The sequence below is a fragment of the Carettochelys insculpta genome, chromosome 19 (genome assembly GCF_033958435.1).
Source record: "Carettochelys insculpta isolate YL-2023 chromosome 19, ASM3395843v1, whole genome shotgun sequence".
NCBI lineage: Eukaryota > Metazoa > Chordata > Testudines > Carettochelyidae > Carettochelys > Carettochelys insculpta.
The window spans coordinates 249,899-263,966 of record NC_134155.1 but is presented as its reverse complement, the minus strand read 5'-3'; the positions used below and the strand labels follow the sequence as shown (position 1 = coordinate 263,966).

At 39.8% G+C, this 14,068-nt stretch overlaps 1 protein-coding gene across 2 annotated transcripts in view; it reads left to right on the top strand.

Moving 5' to 3' along the window:
- The window catches only part of CRK (CRK proto-oncogene, adaptor protein), a 48,935-nt gene extending 35,744 nt beyond the window's left edge, over positions 1 to 13,191 (top strand). For both annotated transcript variants that reach the window (XM_075013947.1, XM_075013948.1), the window contains exon 3: positions 9,799 to 13,191. In XM_075013947.1, the coding sequence (XP_074870048.1) occupies positions 9,799 to 9,936 (138 nt within the window). In that variant the 3' untranslated portion in view covers positions 9,937 to 13,191. The remainder of the gene's footprint in view (positions 1 to 9,798) is intronic.
- The last annotated feature ends 877 nt before the right edge of the window (positions 13,192 to 14,068 follow it).

Here is a 14,068-nt window from a genome sequence, read left to right as displayed (position 1 = left end):
CAGGCGCTGCTTGCCACTGGTATGCATCCTCTAGATTGGTCTGAGGATTGTCTGACTGTTTTGAAGTCCAATACCTCCTTTTCATCTCCCACCACACAGTCTGCTTTCTCTCAGCAAACAAAGGGTTTTGTGGCTCAGCTCTTTGGCCAAGTCAGAAGTGTCTGCCCCTTCTGGGTTGTCAAAGTTTCTTCTCATGAATGGGTGCAGGCAGTCTTTCCATTCACTACCGAAATAGTGCCACTTCCCCCGTGGCTGATAGAGGGACCGGAGCCCACCCTATATGACAAGTTCCAACTCAGGAGTCCTCCTATCAGCAGCACAGGATATTTTCCATTATGAATCTTGCTGCCTCTTCCCTGTTTCCTAACCTTCTGGCTCCTGCAACATCTCTGGGTTTGCTAGTCCCAAAACTTCTTTCTCACCAGGATGGATCTGTAGTACTCAAACACACCTCCCTTCTCCCATGGAGTGACTGCAAATTACTTCCCTGCAGCCCCTCTGCTGCCTACATTCTGTCTTCATAAACCCATCCCAGTTTGTTCCTCCTTAGCTGGTCTCCCTCCTTATTCAGAGGAATAGTGAAACTCCTGATTCTCCTCAGCTGTGGCCTGTCCAGTTAATTGGCCTTCTCCTTACTCTGTATTAACCCCAAGAGGGCAAGTGTGGATGTGAGCACTCCACCACAAGTAGGTACTTTTAGAGAGCTAGCTGTTTAAAATGGGGGTGAGAATTACCCTGATTGTGCTCAACAAGATTTTAACTAAGATTCTGTTCCCTTTTGCTTTTTTCATAGAATCCTAGAAATATGTAGAACAGGAAGAGATTTCTAGAGATCATCTAGCCTATGCATATGCTAGGCAGAACCAATTATATGTGTTATCCCTAAGCTATTCTTAACTTTTCATGGTGTGAGTTCCACAACCTCACTTGGTAACCTGTTGTGGTACTTAACTACCCTGATAGTTAGAAAGTTTTTCCTGATATCTTCTTTAAATCTTCTCAGCAGAAGATTAACTGTTGTTTGTCCTCCTGTCTTTCAGTGGACATAGAGAATTAATCACTGTCCTCTTTATAGCAGCCCTTAAGATATTTGAAAACTTGCCCTTCCTCCGTGATCTTTTCTCCCGCCTAGCACATGCCTATTTTTTAAACTTTCCACAAATCTGGTATTCTAAACCTTTGATCATATTTATAGCTCTTCTTTGAGTCTAGACTCTCTAGCATACTCACGCCGTTCCTCAAACATGGCACCTAAAATCTGGACATACTATTCCATCACAGGCCTGACCACTCCTGAGTACTGTAGTGCAATTACCTTCCAGGTCTTACATACAGCACTTTTATTAATACTCTGCAGAATTTCCATCACATTGTTGGCTAGTTTTAAATTTGTAATCCATTGTAATCCCCAGATCCTTTTCAGCACTACTATTGCCTAGCCAGTTATTTCCATGTTTTATTTCTGTATTAATTTGGTATTTCCTCAGTCTAGTACTTTACACTTATCTATAGGGAATATTATCACATTGATTGGAAAACTGGTGTGAAATTTGTCAGTCATTTTGATGCTAATCCTGCACTCCAGAGTACTTCCAACCCCTCCCACATTGGTGTTATTCACAAGTTTGAGAAGCATATCTCACTCATTATCCATGTAATTAATGAGCATATTGAATAGTACAGTAAAACCCCAAGTTATGTGCAGGTCACGGTAGGGAGCTGGGAACCAGACTGCTGGTTGGTTCCCAGCTCTCCGCCATTTGTGAGACCTGGGAAACTGAACAGCCCACCAGGGCTGGTCAGTTTTCTGGCTGCTTCTCCTTGCCTTCCCCAACCCATGCAGCTGTCAGCCTGACAGTGGCACTGCTGGAGGAAGGCAGGGAGAAATCTCTTAGTCTGCCTAGCTGCTTGCAGCTGCGGGCAACTAGGCAAGCCTAGAACCCCTTCTCCCTGTCTTCCCCCAGCCATCAGGTGCTATTGGGAGAAGGCAGAGAGAAGAGACTCTTAGCCTGACTAGCTTCTCCCAGCTACAAGAAGCTAGGCAGGCTGATAGCCTCAGAGCAGCTTCAAGTTGTGCTTAACTCACGGTAAACTGAGTTACAAGCAACTTGAAGCCATGTATTTTGGGGGGGTTTACTGTACCGGACGCAACACAAACCTCTCTGGGACCCCATTAGATGCATCCTTTCAGTCTGACAGCAAAATCATTGATAAATGTTCTTTGAATATGTGTTTTTCAACCAGTGGTACTCCTACTTTGTAGTACCTTCCTCTAGACTAAAGGTTCTTGACTTAGAGTCCTGCCCCCTCACCTCAGGTGCTCTTAAAAATTCCAGGGCCCAGCATTGGGAGTAGGAGTGGGAAGTGTGGCTTGGGGCTCGTGGCTTAGGCAGCTTGGGATTTCTGCCCTTCAGGATGCCAGGACTGTGAGGTGCAGGAGCTCGGGGCTTCGGTCCCATGGAGTCACTGAGGCTCAGGGCTTCAGGCACACAGATTTTACTGGGGCTTAGAGTTCCCAGTTTCAGCCCCACAACTTCAACTATGTGGAGGTACTGGACTCAGGAATTTAGCAGCAGAGGAGCACTAAGGCTCAGAGCTCCTTGCTGTTCCACTCCCAGTTTCAGTCACATGAGAGTGCTGAGGTTTGAAATGCTCAACTTCAATTGGTCCCATGGCCCTCTGAACCAGGTCTTCAGCCTCCCTGGAAGCTGCAGGCCCCTTGTCTAGATTAGTGGTTCTCAACCACATTTCCTTGATTTTTCTTGTTTTATTTACCTTTGAACTACTACGTGTGTAGGGCTTGAAAATTTTGTGAAACATCTACTGGCCTACCAATAATGGTGCAAAATACCAATTCTGCCATTTCTCTCACAGTTCAAAGAAATAAAATAGTTGTATGTTTTGTTCTTTCTACCAATTCTGCTTTTTTTTTTAAAAATGATGATTTTTTTTTTCTTCCTGATTTCACAACACACTTTTGTCTGAGTGAGATCACTGAGTATTTTACTGAGTTGTCTCAACTGTGTTTCTTTTCCCTATACACTGTGCACTCTACCTTCTCTCCCACTACTTCTCTTCATCTCATTCCCCATCTGTTTCTTCATGTCATAATCCATGAAGCCTGCCTTGGTCATGTACCTGTTCTGCCTGCGCTGAATTTAGCTCTCTGGTCTCTGAGGAGATAGCACTCCACTGACTTTCAATTAATGTCTGGCAACTTTTTCACTTGTCCATAAGGCCAAAAGACTAATTTTTTAAATGAAAGCTTTGATCCTGCAGTGGTTGCTGGGGGAAATTTTCTGATTTCTGCAAACCTGTGGCTTTTTCAGGAGTTATATTTGTGATCCAAATAGACTTGGGTACTGCCCATGTATGATTAAAAATAGCGTATATTAGAAAAACCCAAGAAAAGAGCTGATCTCTGTAGGAAGTTACACCATAACAAAAGATACACTGAGTATTAGAAGAAAGATCTAGTACAGTAAGACCTTGAGTACGTGGGAGTTGCATTCCTGCAGCCCTCATGTAACTCATATTTTCATGTAAGTTGGCAGGAAGATGAGAACCAGGCTCCCCGGAGTGGCAGGGAGCTGGGAACCAGGGGGCAGCCTGGTTCCTCTCTCCCCGCCGCTTGCAGGACCCAGGAAACTGACCAACCATCTGCTGGTCAGTTTCCTGGGTCCCGCAAGCAGCGGGGAGACAGGAACCAAGCAGCAACCTGGTTCCCAACTCCCTGCTGCTTGCTGGATCCAGGAAACTGAACAGCCCACCAGAGCCGGTCAGTTTCCTGACTGCTTCTCCCTGCCTTCCCCCAGCCCTGCGACTGTCACCCTTACAATGACACTGCTGGGGAAAAGCAGGGAGAAGAGGCTCTTAGCTGGCCTAATTGCCCGTAGGCTGACAGCTGCAGAGCAGCTTAAAGTGGTGCTTAACTCGCGTTAAAGTGAGTTACATGCAACTTGAAGCCACGTTTCAAGGGTTTACTGTATGCACATTAGATGTTTTAACATTAATGCTCCATTGACATGCATAAATGTTCACTTGCAAACATAGCAAAGGAAAAGAAGGCTTAGATTCTCACTAAGCATGTGTGCGCCTTGTGTAGATCCTTTATACAACTCTGGAGCTGTCACGTTTTGGTCAATTAAGTTCATTATGTGATAAATGCCCCTGTTTTTGCTCTAAAAGTGTAACAGTTACAGCTGATATAAAAATGACACTGTTACACTTCTAGAGTAACAGCACCTCTTACCTTGTTGGCCTCTGCACCATTCTTAGGCCTCTAGCCAATACCTTTCTCACAGGAAGAACCTGCATTCTTTTCCCTCCAGAAGAGGGTTTAGGTTGCATTTTCCTTCTACAACTCACTGTGATCACTTTACCAAGTCTGAGTTAAGTTCAGCAACTATTTTCCTGCTACCTCTCAAGGGCTATGACAAGGCTAATCAGCCTTCATGAAGCAAAGTATGTATTTAGAGAAAACAGGCTTCAGGGGAAAAAAAGAAAGGGGGAAAAAAAAAAGCATTCCAGCAGAGTTTGCCCTAGTTGGTTACAGATTCATGTTATATGTTGGATCCAATGAGTGATGTCTTTCACCTTGACCCATAACAGGCTGAAATACACTAAATGCAGCTTTCAGTTCTTTGCTTGGCCTCCTGAACTTGGGCAACATGAATAATATATGGTGATCCCTCTACATTGCAGTACTACTACAAACCTGTGTACCTGTTAGAGATGTTCTGTAATTACCCTTTTAGACAGAGATTCCTAATAGTTCATTCATGTTTAGTGACTTCCCTTCAGTCTCTGCTTTGATCATCTTATTTCAAGAAACCAGTTAACCTCTCTATACCCAGCTGAGAACACTATGTAGTGGGAGAGAAAACTGAGTTGCTCTTATTCTTCCATAAAAGTTAGTTTCCAAGTTATCCATAAATGGAATAAATAAACTCTCTGACAAAACATTATTTAAGGATTGTCTAAACAAAACAGATAATTTAAATCACCTGTCTTATTTTATGTATTACCATATTTTGTCAAATATTTTAAACAGATAATTGAAATGCCACGTTGTAAAGCTGATTTAAGAAGCTCTAACTTAATTTAATTCTCAATAACCAAAGTTATCTTTAAAAATTAAAAGCTATTTTACTAGCTTGGAAACTTTGATTATACCTGCTTTCAAATGAAGTAAAGATTTTTCCAGTCCTACTGCAGGTCAGATCCAAATGAGAGACAGTTCCATTCAATAAATGGAGGTAGTGAAACAATAACAAAGAATACTTACATATGGAAATCTACCCTTTTAATAATCTTCAGTGAAACTCTCTAAACCAGTACAACAATTTTTTAAATTATATACAGTATTGTTCCATATTTGTCAAAGGAACAACGTAAGTGTGCTTTGGGAACCACACTACCAAAAAAAAAAAAAAAGGCTTTTTCATTTCATTTTCATATATTGTATATTCTTGGGAGGAATAGCCGAGAGCACACTTTTTTGCAAATGTAAACAAAGTGCCATGCATAAAGTTACTGCTAATCTACAAGATTTATAATATTAAAAAAACCCTTAAAAACCAAATTACTGTACCTGCTTTGTATTATGTTTTGTCTAGAATTTAATCATACATTATCTAATCACAACCTTTGCCTGTCATTACTTACCATCAAACTACATTGATCTGTATTTATTGTTGTCCCACAGCACCCTTTTTTCAGCTTGTGCCAGCCTAGAAGGATTGCAAAGCACCCATAAAGCATCTTGAAGGTACTTAGAGTACAGTGGGACAGTGACATGTTCGGAGCTGGATCCGTTGTCTTCCTACCTCCCTCAGTGCAGAGGGTGCACTGGTTGGTAGTAGAAGGAGATCAAAGTGAGGGGCATGGCTGAGGATGCCCTTTGGATCCATTTGTATTCTGTTCCCTGGCTTCTGCTAGTACTTCAGTGCCCTCAAGGCTACCCTAACCTGCAAGAGGAGCTGAACTGAACTATACCAATCCCAGAGAGGTAGCCCTATTAGTCTGTATTCTAACAACACCAACCAGCAGTCATGTAGCACTTTAAAGACTAACGAAATAATTTATTAGTTGATGAGCTTTTCGTGGGACAGACCCACTTCTTCAGATCTATAGCATTTCCAGTACAGACTGACAGTTATATAGTAGACCGGTCCAAAAGAATTTGAAATAAAAGCTGACAAATCAGATATCCTCCCTCCAGTTCCGTGTATCTGATTTGTCAGTTTTTGTTTCTGTGGAAAAGACATTTAGATTTTCACTAGAAGCGGGCAGCATTCTTCATTGCCATTCACTCAGGAGAATGAGAGTGTAGGACATGGATCTGTTTTGCTGTGGTGACTCACATATTTTGCAGGACTTCATCACGTTTTTGGGGCATATTCCACGCAGATGGTTAAGTTGCTAATGTATTCTGGTTTGGTTTAAAGTTTTTTGTTTTAATGGTGAATTCCCCTCTCATGTGGTTGCTATTTTCTGCAAAGTAGGCTCCAGCACTCTTTGAATTATTCAGTCTGAGTTAATTAGGCATGTCACTTTGCAGGATAGCTCTGCTGGCTCTAGTGTATGGTATCATGATATTGAAAGAATACGTTTTCTGCTTTTATTGTGAGAAGTCTTTGTACTGTTGATGGATGAATTCAAAGTGGATTTCTTCATATCAGTACTGTCCTGGCAATATCACACTGTAAACACTTTTGCAATTTGCTATGCTCGGTCATTCCTATGTGTCTTTCAATATTATTGTTTTCCAGGATTCGTACTAATTAAGGGTTAAGATTTTTTTTCCTTTCCTGCATTTTCTCAAAATTAATCTTTTTGGGTTTTTTCCCCATGTTTCTCATTTCAAGGGGTACACGGCAGAAAGTAAATTACTAAAAATCAGGAGATAAACACTGAGAAAGGGTGTGCGGTGTAAGGCTGAAGTCCTGAAAGGAGTACATGAATGTTTAAAGTTTGGGAAACACTGGTTTAGACCTACCCTGAGACCTACCCAGAAAATACAGCCAAAGGAACACGGAACAGGAAAGACAAAGATTGCCTAGTGTGGCACGTAGAGGTTAATTTACAACAGATCTGTCTCACTCCCCTTATGCTCAATCCACATGGTGGGAGGAAGGGTGAGCAAGGTTCAGGGCTTCCCCCCCCCACACACCCCAACCACATTAACTCTTCTGGGGCCCCAGGGCTAGTAAACTTTGTAGGTCTCTCCTGGCTCTGAGATGGGCCCAAAAATTAATAAGGATGCAGGAGCGCATTGGGGGTAGGGGGTGCTGAGTCTGGGCTGGAAGTAGGTTGCAGGAGAGGTGTTTAGGGTGTGGGTTTTGGGAAGAAGGTGGGGTGCAGGACAGGACTGGGGGATCTGGGTGGGACATAGCATGCAAGAGTGCCATGGGGGTGAAGGGTCTGGTATGGAGGTGGTGTGTGTGAGAGCAATGGGGGATACCTGCCTGCACAGCTCCCTGGAGCACACGTGGCCCATTGCCATGCCCAACCACTGCCCCTACTGGCCATTATTCCAGCCAATGGGAGCAGCAGGGGAAAAGCCTCCAGGTCAGTATTTATTTGTGCTGTCTTTTCTCCAGCTTGGGTGTGGGGTAAATGGCAGTGCACAAAGCCACTTCCATCCTCTGTCAGGCAGAGTTCATGGGCCCAGTCTAGCTCTGGCTTGTCTGGATCTGGCCCCCAAAGCTTGGGGCTCCCCCTTCCCCATAGGGAGCTGTAAGATTGGAGAACCAGCACAGGCTCCTAGCTGCAGGGGAATTTGAGCCCCAAGCTTCATGGGCCTGATCTGCCCCATGGGCTATAGGTTCTCCTCCCTGTGCTAGATATTCAAGAACTCTGGTAGTAAATTGGTTTGGAGCAGGGAACACAGAATTGAAAGTCAAGTGGTCCTGAGTTTTTGCTGCTAATACGACCATGTGACCTTGGACAAGATTATTTGCGTTTTTTTTTCTATTTTCTCATGTGTAAAATGGGAGTGAATATACTTGCCCATCTGATGCGGGTTGTTGAAGATAAGTTAATATCTGTACAGTGCTAAGAAATCATAAGCTGTGATAACAATTCCAATATTCAACAAAATCATCCGTAATTAGTAGAACAAAGAAATTAGTGGAGACTTGCCAATTCTTGGTTTTATCTCCCTGTGCCTTGATTTTCCTGTCTGGAAGATGGGAATAAAAATGCTTTGTCTCTCAAACAATCATGAAGATAGTCATTGTTTGTGACACTCAGATATGGTAATAAACACATAAAAGAGCACACGAGTACATTGATAACTGCATACGCAGTGTTGCATTTGAATGATATGCAATAAACAGGATATGGATCTGCATGTAGTGATCAGATTAGGTAATGATAAAGGTCCCTTCCAATCTTCATCTATCCCATTCTTTGAGCATCATCCTTTCTGCATACTGAATTAGGTGAATCCCAAGGAAAAAACTGTACATTTGCAATCATGTAAATAAAAAGACTGTCATAATTTGTATGCACAAATGAGGAGAAATAAAGTACCACAAGCAGCCTTACATCTGGCATTTCCTAACTCTTGAGGACTTGTCTTTGCAAAGAAATTTAACTTACAGATTTTTGTGTATAATCAAATATCTGGTGCGTTAATTGATCTGCAATGTAGTCGGAGCCATGTCAATTCCAGGATATTAGAGAGACAAGGAACAGCTTCTGTGGGTGAGAGACCTGCTTTAGAGCTGTTTGAGACTGCAAGTAAACACTTTCTGTAGAAAAATAGAAATGTGAACAATACCATAACAAGGAATCAAACATTTTACTGTTGTCCAATACCAATTTACTTGTTCTTTTCCTGTATGTTGGTGAACTGGTAAAGATCCCAAAAAAGTTTAGTCCGCTAAAATTACCTCACTCGTTCTCTCTAATATTTATTAAGCCACACTTAAAATGAAATACAAAGGAAAAACCTTGTTCAAACACTGACCTTTTTAAAGTGTAATTTATTTGGGAAGATGGACTGTACTTTGATATTTACACTGGCTCACTGAATGACTGGGCATGTCTTCTAATAGTTCTCTGCATTTTTCTGTGTCAAGTGGGGCTAATGCTTGCCATACAGCTGATTGAGTCTTAATGTTTACGAAGTGGTCGGTCATATGGAAGATGCTATAAATGCTAGTTTTTAACTATTAAAATTTGATACTTGCTCTGCCAAACCAGAGAATGTCACCAGTATACTCGAAGTTACCAGTATCACCCATTTGCTTAGGGTCCAGCAACACTCAAGGAATTGTTGACACCTGAGTAGGGCTGGTTGAATCTGACCTATTATTTCTCAAAATATTTTGCTCAACCTTTCAGTTGTATTGGAGATGTCTTCTTTAAAGAGCTATTGTTCCATAATATTAATATATTTCCTTTGTGCACTTGAAAACCATCTTCCTTATATTCAGTTATAGATCCCACCCGGAAAAAAATGCAAGCATCTAATGTTAGTTCAAAAATTATTAATTTACCATGCCAGGGCTGGTTGGTCAAGCCACAAGAAAACACTGAAAGAGACTGGTGCAGGCTTCCAGACAGTTCACTGTAGGTAGTCTTCTTTCCTCACATTGCTAATTTCTCTCTCTGCTCTTCTGCTTTCTTCTAGAGGTTAGTAATTTGAATTAGGCTGTTCTGCCAAAGACTATTTGAGACTGCAAGTAAGCATTTTTCATTGACGAGTACCAGTTTCAAAATGTGAGGGTAACAGAGTAAAAAACCTCTTGTGCACTGTGTAACAATTTACTTGTTTTTGTCCTGCAGGTCGGTGAGCTGGTCAAGGTCACAAAGATTAATGTGAGTGGTCAATGGGAAGGAGAATGTAATGGTAAGCGTGGTCACTTTCCATTCACGCATGTCCGCCTGCTGGACCAACAGAATCCTGATGAAGACTTCAGCTGAGTGTGGCTCAACAATTTTCCTTATAGATGGGAACAGTCTTACTGTATTTCACTGCAGCTGCCATTCAGACTGTGTTCCTACAGATGTTGAAAGGAGTTTTGCTTATACAAGCATTCTGATATCTGCAAACCCCTGGGACAGAACACCACCATTCCTTAATCAAGACTCGTGTTATTCAGGGTACGAAACTACATAACCTGTGTGTCAAGTGACTAGTACATGATTGTAGGTTCTAATACCTACATGTGTCCATGGGCAGAATATACTGAACCTTACTTGCAGCAACAAGTGGAGGAAGCAACAATACATCTGTTGATTAGAGTTTTTAGCCTTCTCCAGTCCTATTGCTTCTGTTGCTGCTTCCACAGGCAATGCAACCCAACCTTAGAAAATTCAATGTATGGGTAGGAATTGCACAACCAGTTAATCCTGGAGCTTTTGCCTTTGTTTTCAGTCTAAATTTCTTTGCCCTGACAAATCTAAACATAATGTCTTGCACCATACAAATAATCTTTTTAGAACATACATTGGGATAGCTTTGTGATTTATTGATAGCTACCACTTCAATGGTAAATGAGATGAATCTTCTACAGGTCTTAGAATTTGAGGATGCTAGAGAGTGGTTTCTTCAGTACTGTTGCTTCAGACTTTTTGCTAGTAGTTGATTTAATTTCAAGTTGAAATGTTATATTAACACACCCTGATATTTTTTGCCCACAAATACATGTTTTGGAATTGTAGATCTCCATACCACTGATGACAAATACGTGCGTAGTACTTTACTCGTTAAATCATGCTTCAAGGCAGTATTTGATTCATAAGCATGAATACCAAGATATGCAGAATTGCTCTGTAAAAGTGACACGGAACATTAGCCAGTTGTAAGAGATTAAATGAAGTTAATTTTGGACATTTTTAAAATCCTTTATCCTTTTTAGTAAATAGTTTTTTCATTGGCTAGAGTAAACCAGTGCAAAAAGTTTTGAACTAACAATCCAAATATTGTCTTTATCTTAAAATAACTTTTGGGGGCTGCTCTGCTTGTTTCCATCTGTAAAGCATTTGAAAGTGAAATCATGAGGTATTATTTGTAATAAAGTAATAGAAAATACTTGTGTGCTTCTGGACTGATTATAAAAAAGGCATAATAAAGTAAAATACTACTACATAGCTAATGATAAAAATAAATACATTAACTAGGTTATGTTATGCACTACTTGAATTTTCAACTTTTTTCTACTAATCCTTCACATTTTCTTTAACGTTAAAATCAGAATGGAGGCAGTAAATTTTATAAATTAAAACGATGAGGTAACTGTCCTTTGCCTGTATCTTTAAATTAATTTCTCCAAATATAGTGAACCAGGGATAAATGTATTCAAAGTTATTTTGTAATTTTTGTGGCTACATTGTAAACAGGATTTTTCTAAATGATATACAACTGAAAGACCTCTTAGACATGAAAAAAATAGTTAAATACCACTAGAATGTCTCTGAACAATTGTAAATGCTTCAAGGGCTAGTTCCCATCACAGAGGCTACCGCTGAGAGGCATGGGTCCATAAAACAGAATACTGGTAGTAACATTTTACCTCAAAACTATTACATGCTGGAAATAATACTTTTCCTTCATTTGTTACATAAGTTGCTTTACTTTAGAACTAATTGATCAATATATCCAATGTGTAGGTAGAGTGTACAGATTGTTGAAGCAAAATCCTAGTAAACATTGACTTTTTAAAAAAAATACTACTAAGCCCTCTCTCTGTAGAAGACTTAAAATTCATCTGTTTTTGTGACAGTTACTTTATGGACAGACATAATTAAGTGACTGCATTTTAAATCTAATTTGATTTGATATTGTCATTGGGATGCTACAGTGCCAGTCCTTGACTATGGGACTGTCTCTAAGTTATTACTGAATGTGCTTAAAGATGCTTAAAAATACGTTAATTGTGTGTTGGGTAAAATGTTAAGTTTATTTTTCTCTGACCTTGCTACATACAGGAATTGCATACTTGATACTGGCAATCTCTAAATTTGGTAGCAGTATCTGTGGATTAATTGCTGAGAGATCATATATTTTTTTCTTCACATTTTGGAAAAGAAGCGTAAAGAAAAGTGAGACGTTCTGTGTTCTCAACAAGGCAACACAGTCTAGTCCACTTCAACTTCACTTCTTCCAGTCATAAGTAAATCATCCTTTATATTCTTACCCATGTCTACAAGAGTCCATTCCCCAACTTTTGTAGATAACAAAGTTCCTTTAAGAAAACATGTTGGTTTGGTATGCATGTTATTCTTTAATTTTGGGAGAATATAACAAATTTCATTGCCCTATACGATCATTTAAAGTAAAAATACAAACATATTACTGTGTAGGTATGGTTTTGTGAAGTCCATACGATTGCAAATACTATAATTCTAGCCTTTGACAGAGCAGAAAAATGAATCAGCCCTACAAAAGTCTTTATACCTGCTGTTGTTATAAAACCATAAGTTCTTGTGAAACAGCTTTTCTTAGCTATGTAGTATTCAAAGTTCTCAGATGAAACAATTTTGTTCATCATCTAATAGGCCTACAGGATAAATCTGCATTGATACAAGAGTTTCAACTGCTCTCATCAAGGTTTTAAAGCAGATAGATAAAATTGAGTAATTCATAAATATGTAGAGTGAATTGTCTTGTGGCCTTTATTCCCTCTTTTGCACAATCCCCTCCTGCCTCCTCCCAAAAAAAACTGATTAGTAAGAATGTTAGTAGTCATTCAAGTTTTAGTTGTTTCAGTATTTGGGTTTATTGTGCATAGACAGGTGCTATAACTAGAATAATGATAGTTTGTAGAAGTATACCATGAAAAGCAGAATGCTTAACTACACTGTGTTCTCCTAGTGCATTTACACATTATATCACACTAAACAAAGTACAACTTGGCTGCTATTTTTTAATATGTATTTCATTTCCGTAAATCCCAGACTTTTATACTAATATATGATCTGGTTCAATCTTGTTAATTTGTTTCAATTGTATATGTTAAAGCAAATATTTCTAATTATCTGAGTAAAAACACTTCATGTTCTTAATAGTTTTGGGGAAAGATGCTAAGCAAACCAGTTTGAAGTAAAAATATACAAACATGTGCCATTGTATTATAACACTATACACTTTCTTGACAGTTAAAATCTTTTTTATTTTTTGTAGCATGTAATGTATATGTTCATAGTATGTGAAATAAATAAAAATATAGGCAAAAACTAGGTTGATGTCTTTTTGGAACAACTGTCTTTGGAACTTTTTATTTGTTTTCTGATGGCATAAATATAAATGTACCAGGGTACAATATGATTACTTACCTGCGTCTTCCAAATGTCATGTTTAGTAGCCTCTTTTGGGTGTAAATATAATTGAGTAAACTACAGTAGGGTCTCAACATTTGTGAGGGTTCTGGGTTCAGAACCCTCACAAATGTTGATTTTCATAAATGGTGGAGGGAGAAGGCGGGAAAGCAAGGCCACTCGCGAATGGTAAGACCCTACTGTATTTCTGTAGACACATCAGTTTTGAGTAAATTTAAGAAAATTATCCCTTAGGCCTCTGAAAAAAGTTGATTTCTTCATTCAAAAAAAGCCTAAATGTTGTCTTAATTCTCACTGAAAAATAACTTATTCTTCTTCAGGTGTGTGCTCATCTTCATTCTTTCTGTGTACATGCCCATGTGCAGTCATTGGAGAGTTTACCTTAGTGGTATCCATAGGTTTGGCTGAAACATCCTGTGGAGTGCAGCATTTATATTGTTCTATGTATTATGTCCCACCAACCCTATGCCCTCTCAGTTCTTTTTTTTTTTCTCCACTTAGTGCCATGGTCATCAGTCAGAGAGCCTCTTTCTTTTATTTTGCAAGTGGTCAGCAGTTTTTCTTCACTCTGACCCTGTTCAAACATGTTTGTTGTTACTAAATATTTGATAAGTATTAGTCTGTTAGGGTCCCAGTGGGGACTTTGTCCCAGGCTAAGCATGTCCACACACCCACATCTCTGGATTTTATGCCCTGTTCTGACTGGAACAGGCCTATGCCTGTTAGCAACCCCCATGTGAGCTGTTAAAAGTGCCTGCAGGAATCCCTCATAATA